At 45.2% G+C, this 12,747-nt stretch overlaps 1 protein-coding gene across 1 annotated transcript in view; it reads left to right on the forward strand.

The window, feature by feature from the left end:
• TAF2 (TATA-box binding protein associated factor 2) overlaps nucleotides 1-12,747 on the forward strand; it is a 65,322-nt gene that overhangs the window by 21,151 nt on the left and 31,424 nt on the right. The window contains exons 16-22 of the mRNA XM_076067254.1: nucleotides 2,535-2,787; nucleotides 4,271-4,411; nucleotides 4,525-4,635; nucleotides 6,497-6,690; nucleotides 8,722-8,861; nucleotides 10,478-10,547; nucleotides 11,928-12,037. Coding sequence (XP_075923369.1) covers nucleotides 2,535-2,787; nucleotides 4,271-4,411; nucleotides 4,525-4,635; nucleotides 6,497-6,690; nucleotides 8,722-8,861; nucleotides 10,478-10,547; nucleotides 11,928-12,037 — 1,019 coding nt within the window. The remainder of the gene's footprint in view (nucleotides 1-2,534; nucleotides 2,788-4,270; nucleotides 4,412-4,524; nucleotides 4,636-6,496; nucleotides 6,691-8,721; nucleotides 8,862-10,477; nucleotides 10,548-11,927; nucleotides 12,038-12,747) is intronic.

Below are 12,747 nucleotides of genomic sequence, written 5' to 3' on the forward strand. Positions count from 1 at the left end.
CAGGATTAAGGAGTGCATGTCAACCCAGAGAGGGATAAAATCAGCACTTCAGACAGTGGGGGGTGGGGTTTGGGGGGTGGGGGGCTGTGTGCAGCCCAGGTGCAGGAGAAAGTGGGTCACTGGCGAATGCAGCTGACACAGCAGAGCTGTGAATTTAAAGGCAACTGTTGAATTTTATAGGGTTCGTTGCCTTGAGCTGTGTCTTGAGCTTTCAAAAAAACAACAACAAGAACAAGACCTGCGACAAGCCCAGTGAAGCGCTGTGCAAGGCCGTTAGGGATGTGGAAGTTTGTAAATTATTTAACAGGGAAACCAGTCTTTTTTTATTGTCAGGGAAATGTCATCTTACAAGGTTTTTAAATTAAGCGAGTAATTTAAAAAACGTTACTGCTTGAGCTCACCGTTGGCTCAGATGAGCGTGTTCCAGACATTCTTAAATCGGCATCCGCTATTGTTGATGCGTTTCATTTTTTAAAAGATCTGAGAGCTGACGAGCGGTGAGGTCGGTTTTTTCCCCCTCATTTTCCTTTTTAGTGCGTAACGATTAGTCTCGCAGCAGTTCCTGTGCTTTGTTCTGGTTATTCTCTAATGATTTATTCATGGAGTTGCGCACAAGCCATACCTCACGGTGGCCTCCGGAGTTCCCCGGTGATTGGTGCACTTTTTTGTAGACGCTAGAATTATGAGCGTCGCGGAGAGCCCCGAGTATCCACACTCCAGGCTGAGCCAGAAGAAGCGTAGGACTAGAGGGAGGACACGGGAGGGCGAGGACGCGAGAGGGAGTGAGACGGGATGTTGAGGAAGCTTTAGGGAGTTATAGGTCTCCAGGGAGGAAGGAGTCACAGAGCGAGAAGTAACAGGGCAGACGAGCGGCAGAAAGAGGGAATGGTACTTAGAGGCAAGATTGTGAAGGTAAGCCGATGACGTCAGTGGGGAAAATGTACTGTTAATTTTCTTTGGATTTCTGCACACCTTTCAATGCAGCAGCGTGCCCTGCCGCATAACCTCTGCTCTTCACTCACTCAATTATAGTCCACCTATTATGACCCCGACACAGAAGCATCCCTGCCATAAAACCCTGACGGGTTAACCATGATGTGGATTCTGTGAGCGATGAGTTGTAAAAAAACATCTCGTTCTGCACAGCAATTGCACAGATGCTTCTGTGCCCTTGCATTATTTTCAAACTATTGCGATTTTGCATCGCACATTGCTGTTAGTTACAATTTTCTAAGCCAAAAGCCTAATTCGTGTGGGGGTTGAGCTACTTATTGTATCTCGGATACTATAAATATCATTGATAAGATTTCATTGTTTTATTTTAATTGTTTTGAATAGTATATATGTTTTTGTCTCTTAACTGTGATTCTTAAAGATGTTATTGTTAGTTTTAATTGTTAGGTTAGAAACACTTGGTCTGTGCTTTTCAGTGGCCTGGGTGAAAAGCGGGCTAAGTTTTACCCAATTCTGGCCATTTGGCTCAAAAACTTAATAAACTAACTAACTTCTGCCCTCTATCAGTGGCATTTCCACAAACCTTCTAATCTGTGGGTCACAGTGTGAGTCTATAGATCTCTGTGTGAAACTATGTATGGGTCTCTGTGAGTATGGGTCTGTGTGCGCACGAGTCTCTGTGTGAGTGCGGGCCTCTGTGTGAATGTGTCTCTGTATGAGGCTATGAGTCTCTAATCTCTATAACCCTAATTGTTTCCTATCAATACAAGCACAAACCATCTAAGTCACCTTTTCAAGAATGAGTAACCCTTCCTCAGGCTTTTACATCTTCATTCAGCTGCCCTCTTCCTGAGCAATACCCCAACATCCATCTCTTATCTCTGTCCTTCAAGCCCCATGTATCATCACTCAATAATATTCTTATGAATGTATTCTAATATAAATACAATTAGGAATTAAGCTTTATTAACCAAGGGCAGTTTTCAATGAAATATTTGTAATGTTATTTTATTATATACATTGCATTCAATAAAACATAGCTGTAGGTAATATAACTGTGATTTCACTACCTGATAATGATTATTATTATAATGATGATGCTTTCGAAACCAGTTTAGAGAAGCGCGATGAATGTAATTCTTCTGGATCAGACTCGCAGACAGTGGCAGGGCACTGAGCTGGCACCGGTCCTGGTTCAAATCCCAGGTGGTTAAACCGGGTCCTCCAAAACAGTGAGTCGATGGTCTCAGCCTGGTCACCGATGACTATCCAAAAAATCCCATCAAATGAAATGTGGTTGCTGCTCTTAACTTACAAAACAGCTCTTGATAATGATATGTAGCCTAGAGGGATAAGTGCTGCCCTCTGCTCTGTGGACCCGAAGTTCTGTGACATCCAAATCCGTGAGCTGTTCTCCAATGGTTACACTGCTCTGCAAAAAGATCTGAATGGATACTTAATCTCATGCTATGATGCCGATAGCACCATCGGGTATAACATCGGATGGTATCTAGGATGTGCTTTAAGCAAACAAACTCCCGTCGCCTCACACCCCACTCCCGGTCCCGTCTGTCGGCCAGTGCGGACTCACCGCTCCTGTGGATCCGCATCGACCCGGAGATGAGCATCCTGCGACGTGTGGAGCTGGAACAGCCGGACTTCATGTGGCAGTACGAGCTGCGCTACGAGCGCGACGTGGTGGCGCAGGGCGAGGCCATCTCCGCCCTGGAGCGCTTCCCCACGCCCCAGTCGCGCTTGGCGCTCACCGACATCTTGGAGCACGAGCAGTGCTTCTACCGCGTGCGCATGCAGTCCACCTTCTGCCTGGCCCAGGTGCATCTCGGTCGCTCGCCCACCTGCCTTCTCACCCACCTGCCCGCTCGCCTACCTGCCCGCTTGCACACCTGCCTGCCCGCTAGCCTACCTGCTCGCTCGCCTACCTGCCCGCTCATCCACCTGCCCACTGGCTCACCTGCCCGCTCGCCCACCTGCTCGCTCACCCACCTGCCCGCTCACCCCTCTTGCTTTATGCTTCCTTGCCGCAACATACCAGGCTGCTACTTTGTGTGTTTGTTTTGGCAGGTGTGCAATTTGGCTCGTAGATTTCGGAGGCTTTCCAATTTAAGTTAGATCTCTTATGCCCATCCGTAAAGGGGAAGATGCTGCCACTTTGTAAAAATGATCCGATGTGAATAAACGTGCGTGTAAAGTTGTGTTGCTATTGGGGGCTGACCCTATTGCTTGCTGAATTTATCTCAGGATTGCCCTAACTTGAAACAAATGAGAAAACCAGGATAATTTTTTGTTTTTGCAAATATGCCAACGGATTGGCTATGACAGCTCCCCTTCCGCTTCCATACTGCTAATTAACTACTTATGTTTACGGGCACATGTCAGGCATACGCATAATGCGTGCGTATGCACGATCTTTCAAATTTCTTTGCCGTTTTAATGCGTTCTTGCACGTCCACAATAAGTGCGGAGGCTTTTATCAAGCTGTCTGGAGTAATGCAATTCCCGCTGCACAGTTTCTGTTGGGGAGAGGGTGACTTTTGCTTTGCCCGTGTGTACCACGAGTTTGTTGAAGGGTAAGCAGTGGTTGTCTTGTGGATCCTGCCATTGTAATGTCGAAATTTCACCACTTGACTGTAAATTGGAGATGAGTACCTTCCAATGCCCGTTATGAGTGGAAAACCACACAATGAGTGCATGTGAACTGTTGTGTTAATCAGTATTTAACCTAGTCGGGGCTTCTGTTCTTGGTATTTCATGGTAATAATTTGCAACCCTTAACACCACTACCAAATCAAGACCTTCCCATGCTGTGTCGTCGGCTCATGGTCATCTTTCACCGAGCTGGTCAGTGTGGATTGGTGAAAGGGAGCTGCGTAGACCAGGACCTGTTCAGATTATCACTCGCCACTGATGCGAGGTGTTGCCGGGAATCAAACTCGGGTGGCCTGGTTCCTGCCGCAACGTTTGGTTCACTTAGTCAGGCACGTGCGATGGTGTTCCTAGCACCCATTAATGCGCATGTGCTTGCCTTGACATGGACTCACGTTAGTCTTCATAACAGCTTGTTCAGACTTATAATTGAGACCATTTTCCTTTTCTTTTTCCATAGATTAGGTAGAAAGATAAACACAATATGCGATTTTAATAGGGAAAGATATGGTCACGATGTGACGATAAAACTGCTCGGTAAGAAAGAAAAAAAGTAATTTGAATTGTGGAAACTCTTGAGAGATTTTCACTGTCTTTCGTGAAACCACGCAGTCATATTACAGGACAGTTAATCCGTGCCTCGCATTCTCAGATTGCCAACGCGATGGTGAACACGTGGAACGGACCCCCAGCGATGAAGTCGATCTTCACACGGATGTTCTGCTGCAAGACCTGCCCCAACATCATCAAAACGAACAACTTCTGCAACTTCCAGAGCTACTTCCTCCTCAAGGTGGCCCTCGGCATCTGCGGTCACGTTAAGTCGCCAGCCTTTTTTGCGACGTCTTTGCGTTGCCCTCCGTGGCTCGGATCGCATATGACGACGACGATGTTCTTCCCTTGCAGACCATCCCCGTCACAATGGCCATGCAGAGGGACATTCACGGCATGTGTCCCAAGGAGGTGCTCACATTCTTGCTGGATCTCATCAAGTATAACGACAACCGTAAAAACAAGGTGACCGTTATTCTCAGTTGTACTGAATTTTTTGCTCGCCCTCTTGTAATGCGATGTGCGCGCGTTTATGTGTGTATGCGTGTGTGTTGAACTTCTTCCGCACCATACGTAGCCACCCAATCCGAGGTGCAGGGGAAAGACAACATACTCAACACAAAAAGCAGTTCGAAATCAATGATTGTTCTATTATCCCCGTGTAGTACCGTGCTTGGCTTTGCAAAGTCAGAAGAGGGACGTGGCGATGTAAAATATACGTGAGCGTAATCGAATTAGATGATATTGTTATGGGTGGGCACATCTGCGGAGTGCGGGGGAGCAGGTTTACTGAGAGAGACAATGGAGAGGCACCTAGACGGTGGTCATTGGACAAAGAGCAGAACAGCATTGCAATATTGGTTCTGTGATGATCTCTTGGCTGAACGAATTATTTGGTGATGCTGCATTGGCAGTGGTGCACGACCATAAATAACAAAAAAAAACTCAACACATTCATTAATCACACTGCCTTAAATTATTTTTTTAATCCTTATATCTGCATCACTGATTATCCCCGCCTTTTATACTTTGTCCTTGTTAAGGCAGTGTTATTGACAAATGTGTCAACAGAAAATTGGCCACATTTAAAAAAAAAACTGAACTATTTTTTTATTTTACCAGGTGAGGCCCACTGAGCTACATCGCTCTTATTCATGGTTCTTTCGAAACAATAAAATATAAAAAAATATTTTTTATTATTTTATTGTTTCCCTTCTACGTGACTTTACCAAAAGAACCAAGAATACGAATCCCTGCAGTCACGAAAGCTTTAAATCAAATTTTACATCGCTCTTGTTTTAGAAGTGACCTGGCTATCGTGAGTGTTAGTTCAACGATGTTGGCTTATCGTCGTGTGGAAATTTATAGCAGCCAAATACTCTTAAACTCACGTTTATAAATATGAAGGGGAAAAACAATAATGCAATTTCCACATTCCTACGGCAGGGACCATTTTGTTTATTGCACACCCACCGTTGAATTGCCACCACGTTATTCACAAAGTTCATAAGAATATGCCTTAAAAAAATAGTAACAGAAAATATAATCACAGCATTCTGCTGTTGATTGTAAAAAAACACTATACTACCGTCTCCATCCAGCAGTGGTTTAATTAAATGTACATGGACAACACATACTGTACATATACAGGCCTTACAGAAATACATTTCCAATTTCATTTTGGAATTATAGAGCATCTCAATGTAACTGCAACTCAAGACGCTGCGTGGCACGCTGCGACGTGTTTATCACGTGGGGAAAAGGAGGCATGTATTTATTTTTCATACATATAGCATATGTATACATATAGCTGTTTTCAAGCTGGAGGTTGAGTTAGTGGAGAGTTGTTCTTTTGTCTTTCATGTATAATGTAATTTCACATTCAGGTCGAGCATACAAAGCGTTCTTACTGCAGGTGGGTAATTAGATTGGAACCAAAACCACAATGACTGCCATGAATAATGAGGCTTCTCTAAAATGCATTGCGACATTCATTTACCGCCTTCACAAAATGATGATTGCAATTATAATCTGCCTGTTTTTTCCCCGCTGGAATTTTTTATTTAAAGATAATTATCTTCCTACGTTTCACATGAACCCATTTAAAATTCTGCGTGTGGAACTGAGATCTTTAGAGTTTTTCACGCTCTCTAGCAGAACTTTCCTGGGCGGAAATATGTTTTTGTAAAAAAAAAAAGCACATTGAATTCTATTACGCTAATCACTCTTTAATGCACGTACAATCGACTGCAGCTCGGAAACCGCCTTCTTCTCGCCGATAATTTGTCAACGCTTCTCAACGGCTGCCACGTGCGATGCTCAACAGTTCTCGGATAACTACTACCGGGCGTCACTGATCGAAGCGCTCGCCAACTCCGTGACGCCGGCGGTGGCGGTGAGCAACGAGAACCGCACGGTAGAAAACCTCAACGCGGACGTGCGCCTGGTGCTCGAGGAGATCACGCGCTTCCTTAACATGGAGAAGCTGCTGCCCTGCTATCGGCACACCGTCACCATCAGGTACGTCCCTCCGTCTGTGCGAGCGCGTGCAAGACCTTCACGTGCGGCGGACGCCAGCGTGCTTGTTTACGTAGCGCGTGGATTCTGAGGTCGCTTCACGCCCGTGGCCAGTTTCGGTTGTGTATTTCTGGACCGGTCCTGGATCTCCCCTAGGTCAAATCGGTCTTAAATGAGTACCTGGTACAAATGTGCAAGTACTGGAGAGATAAAGGTGGCTGGCCACACGGGCTAGCTTGTGCGCCGTGCCGGCTTCACAGCTGTTCGCTCACGGTGCTTGCCTCAACAGCCTGTGTATGCTAAACCAGGAGGTCTTTTGTTTTTCTGTGGACTGGATAGATGTGCCTGCCAGTCCCCATGCATGTGATGAGAGGTGTTTGTTTTAGCGGTTGGTCTGGTCGGTGGCACGCGTCAGAGCACATTGAGCTGGTAGCAACTGTGATCCTGCGTTTGAGTCTGAGCTTCAGCGCCAGTAAATAAACACTGTAGCGAGTTTATGGTCTCAGTCTGTTCACCAATGACTGCACACAATGAATTACATAATCCATGCGTACGCATGAATGATATGTGATGTTTTTTCTAATATGGAATTATGGAAATATTTTTTCATTTAGCTGTATTACAGATTTTGAAAATTACAACTGTGGGTCAGCCTCCCCAAGCAATGAACTGGTTGTGGGATACTACACATCCTAGTGTCTGGATCAAAAAGGTCACTTGAATGGAGTTCAGCAGCAGTTCTGTAACGTTGTCTACCAGATGGGCCCGCACTGCTCTGCGAAAGTTCCGAATTGACACTTTTTCTTGTGACGTGATGCCGCTCGCACAATTTATTGAAATAAAACTTATGTCAAGTTTCCTCCGTTCATTGATCAATTCGAATATTATAGTCCCAGTACACCAACATTTATATACGTTTATAGATTTTGACAGGCGACATATTTTATCGATTCACGTTTGTCTGGATTTTACATCTACCACCAGGTTACAAAAATATATGATTCGCTCATCGAATCATGATCCCAGATCGTGGCAATTCATCGGAGCATGGCGAATTGAATTGTTCTGTTCCTGTCATGTACACCTATTATTCAATTTCATTTTTGAAATATGTTAGCCGTTGTTGGTTGAAGGTGATATTGGACTGACGTGGCACCGTGTCCAGGTTAGGATCACTGCAAACACAAGGCATGTCGTGTAGATTGTCGAGTTTATTTCAGTGGAATGGAAAGTTTTGGTGGTCTCTTTAAATAGGCACCGGTGAAAGTGAACGCTAGTCACTACAATAGATATCCGAGAGAGTGAATGATCGGGAAACGATTTTGGTGGAGATGCTAAAAATCCAGCTCTTGTGCCGATTTTTTTTATTGCAGAAGCGAGCAATAATAAGTAATATTAAAAAAAACTTTTTTTAAAACACGCTTTAATGAAATGTACCATACTAGTAATGGAAGAACTCCACGACTCCAGGAAGTGTCCCCGAAGCTTGCCATAACGTAAGGGACCGTGGTGATTTACAGCCAACGTTAGTTAAGCGTGGACAATTAGACCCAAGCCAAAACATGACATACAAAGAATAATGTAAAAAAAATATTTTTTTATTTTTAATGATAGAATATAGTATTGTCATCAGTATGACATAAGTATACTAAGTTTGCAGTCTCCCTTTCCCCTACCCCGAGGCGCGGCGCTCTCGGGGTAGGGGAAAGGGAGAAAGGTGGCCTCGCTACCCTACCAATGAAGGGACTCCGGGCGGGAGCGTGGAATTTTTTAAGGGGAAGGCAAAGCAAGGGTAAAAAAATCGAAAGAGAAGGAGAGGGGGGTGGGAGCTGGGGTGTGGGGGGGCACCTTCGTGCCGATTTTAACCTTACAAGCGCTGGCTGCCGTTCTCCATTAAATCGACATCCGTGCCCTTGATGCCCGCTCGTTAACCGTGACCTCTGCCCTCTGCGTCCCCGTTCCCACCACCGGCGCCGGCGCCGCCGCCGCCATGCCAATTGCCCCACGCTGGCCCTGGCTCGCACGCCGCTGTAGCTGCTTGAAGGCGATTCGTGTTCTGCAAAAAAACGGACACATCCCCAGCGACCCGGCCATCTTCAAGGCGTACGCGCAGGCTGGCCACTTTGTCGACATCCGGCTCGCCGCACTCGAGGCCCTGGTGGATTTCACGCGAGGTGGGACCCCCCCCCCTAACCCCGCAACGTTGCCTCTTTCCCGCATTCTGTGTTGGCTGTCACCATGGCGTTGCGCTGTTATTTTGTCGTTCACGCGCATTCAAGCGATAACGTGCGTGCATTCCACTTTTGAATATTTATATTATTATTAGTCTTGAATATGACACTTTTTTTAATTGAAGGTGCACCACAGTTGTTGCATCTTTGCATGTTTTTCAGGTTTTGTTTCATTTTATTTATCGTTGATGTTTGTGATCCATTTTTAATAGGAGGTAATATTTACAACTGAACATCTGTGAAAACGAGCTTCATAGCTCATCGGATTCCTCCAGTCTAAATAAAGCTTCCGATTCTGAAGTTATTTCTAAATTTAACATCGACACTGGGCTTGCATGACGAAAGTAACAAAATACGGATTAGAAGGAGTCTGACAAATAGACAGAACTTTTGACAAAGTTAATCACAGTTACATTATAAGAGATTTTTTTTTATGTAAATAGTGCTTGAGATCTATAGCATGAACATAAATGGAGACAAGATTAACCATCTCTGATTTTCTACAAACATAGGCATTGGAACAACCAATTGGAATGAACTGCAGGAAATTATTGAAGGACTTTATAAAAGATGGTTGCAAAGTTGAGCCCAGGTTAACGTCACGTGCAAGAAGCTCGCTAGACAATTGAAGACATCTGTTGGAAGAGACACAACCAGAAAATATTGGTGTGTGTACCTAGGGCATTTATTAAAGGCAGACTGGGAGATCAGAAATTATCAAATGAAGTGGTGGATGAGAGCACCTTGGCGTGGTTTTGAAAAAAAAACAGATTTCAGTTATGAAAAGCAACATACCAGCGTGCCTAGAGATAAACGTTTTTTAGGTATCTACTGTATGTTGAACTTTTTTGTACCGTACGTAGCCAACCGTGGTAATGAGAGGTGCGGGGGAAGGTCAAGCACACTAAACACATCAACAAGCAGTTGGAAAGAAATGGGTTTTCCCGATTAAAAATGTAATTTGTAATTTTCTCAACTTAAATAGAACAGTGATTGGAAATTCGAGTGGGGTCACATTTTCGAGAGTACAAACCACCGTGTGTGTTCTTCAGCATTGATTAAACACACGGATAGCATCTCTGTCATAGCGTGATCCATAGTCTTCCAATGAATGTAAGAATGAATACAAACCTGCCCAAAAACCTGGAGCAATGGTCCAGTGAACATGTGCACCTAGCATGCACACGTGCATCCAATCAAGATACCGTTTCTTATAATAAATGCTTGCCACACAATTTATGTTTTATAGCTCGTATTTTAAAACCCAACGAATAATCTGGAAAGTAAATTATGTGGACACAAACGACTGGAGCTTCCTGCTGTATAATTTTTTACACACGGCGGAGTAAACATTGTGGGTTATTGCACCCTTACGGGGCAGTTTGCAAATATGAGGGTGGGCTGAAATTTTTCATGATTAGGAGCAAATTTTTAATCCTCAAAACTTCATTAAAAATCATTATATGCAATAAAATATGAGTTGAAATGTAATGAGAAATTGTATATATGTTGTTATAATGCGTAATTTATATTTTCCTCTTTCTATTTTTGTACCGCAGTGGACATGAGCGCAGAAGTGTTGCAGTGGTTGCTTGACCTAGTTCACACGGACCCCATACCTTACATCAGGTAATAAACAAGCCCATTCATCACCTCTCCTTTGCAATGTGCCGTTGACTGGCATCATGGATTTCGCCGTTATCAATAGCGCTGCATTACGTATTATTCCTTTAAAGGTTAACACAATGTAATGCAAACATGCTGATTGTTCGCAACGAGCTGCTTTGCCCGCCGATTATTCACCCGTCGCTCCGGACTAATTCGCCCGTCGGTTAATCCGCCGACAAAGGTCACACATGATCGTGTCGAGCCCCCCCCCATCCATTGAGCGCGTCGCCCACGCCTGCAGCCCACCAGGCCCCATCGGTCTCCTTCAGTTTGAGCAATAGTTTTGGGAAACGGGCCCTGCCACACATACATATTCATCGAAGCCCTAATCGCGGCGTGAATGAAACCCACCGCGTCGCCTGCACACACGCGGCTGGCCCCCGTCGTGCGCCTCTGCCGTTGAGCTCGTGCGCGCACGTGTGCACGTGCATGCACCTGTTCCGGCGTGCTCGTGTTTGCAGACGAGCCTATCTACACGGATAAATATATACCACCGGAGCGCGCGCCACATACTTATATGCACTACAGACTATTAAAATAATTACGATTTCTTTTTGCATGCGCTCCCCCCCGGCTTATCTGACTGGCGGTGTCAATGTACAATTGCGGATATAGTCGTCGTCCTAGGCTGAGACAAGCTAAGACCGATGCAGCAGCAGAAGCGTAAACTTTTGTTTTTGACATTTGAAACCGATTTTTTTTGTTTACGATAAAAAGATCATCGAGATTATGTTTGTCAGAAGTATCTAAGAAATTGAAATTCAAAACTTTTAAATTGATCTGTTTGCTGTTTCCATCCCTTCACCATGGTAGTTGATCTGCAGAATGTCTCTTCAGTAGCAAAAACATATATTTGAAGGTCACCCTTTTTGTCGCATTTTTAGTTGCCTGTTGATAACAAATACTTGTGAAGTTTGCAGTTATGATTGTCATCGTAGATGCTTTGGGAATGTTCTGAGCGTCTATTGCAAGCCTGCTTCTATGCGAGCGTTATTGTTTTCATCAGCTCTTAATATAGTCTCACCTAAGCACTGTAATTGAACCTATATTTAACTGTCCGGCCTGTTCCTTTTCTAATATAATGCGCAGTAAAAATAAATTAATGTTCCTTCACGTCCAAACTCATTAGCATACATTCGCTTACCACGTGTGTGTGTGTGTGCGCGCGTGCTTTAATACAATGTTACATTATTTAACAGGTGAGAAGGGGGTTCTTTGGCTTCAAATCCTGTTTTGGCCGAGGGGTTTTCATCGTTGGCGAGTAATTGATCATCGTTGGTCGTTGTCTTGACATCATTTCATGGCATCCGTGCGCGCATTCCTTCCGCTCTCATCCCGCAGGCACAAGATTCTCAGCATGATGATCCGCGTGCCGCCGTTTGCCCGCGGTTCGGACTCGCCGCTGTGTAGCGAGGCGTTGGTGGATAATCTCTGGAAGCTCATGAACTCAGGTACACCAGCTCGCGCATGCAAATAAAGGCGGGGAATCTTCTCCCATCATCGCCTTTAACGTACTGTCGGGGAAAGTGCTTTTGGCCAGCGCCCTAAGAAGGCCGACACAGCACACGAGGGGTCGAGTGGCCAATATCACGTCCGGGGCCATCTTTGTCTCCGTAGTGATGATGTTTACACACCAGGTACTCATTTGAGGCTGAGTCGACCTAGGGGAGGCCCAGGACCGGGATCAAATGATCGCCATTGGTGTTGGCACACATACACGCGAACACACGATTTCTGTCTTAATTTGACGCGGTGTTATTTACACCATGTGTGACTCATGTACACACCATTCAAAGACAAAGATCCCCCCTATAACCTGAACAGACTGTTGGGGCAAGTGCTGTTAGCGAGTACCTATTAAGGCCGGCACGGCACACGAGGAAGTGAGTGGCCAGCACCGCGCCCGACCGCCTTTGTCTCCCCAGTGGCGGTGTTTACACATCGCACAGGGTACTCATTTGAGGCTGAGTCGGCCTAGGAGAGTCCCAGGACTGGTTTAAAAAAATCGCCACTGTTATTGGTGGTGAGCGGGCATCGAACTTGGGTCGTTGGGTTCATAGCGCAGTGCGCTAAGCGCTACTCTCCTTCAATGGGTCTGTACTCCCTGCATTAGACCCACGCATGCTGACACACACATGCAAATATACACACAAATGTAATA

This window comes from Petromyzon marinus, chromosome 15 (genome assembly GCF_048934315.1).
Source record: "Petromyzon marinus isolate PM22_M1 ecotype Great Lakes invasive population chromosome 15, UKy_Petmar_22M1.pri1.0, whole genome shotgun sequence".
NCBI classification, from domain to species: domain Eukaryota; kingdom Metazoa; phylum Chordata; class Hyperoartia; order Petromyzontiformes; family Petromyzontidae; genus Petromyzon; species Petromyzon marinus.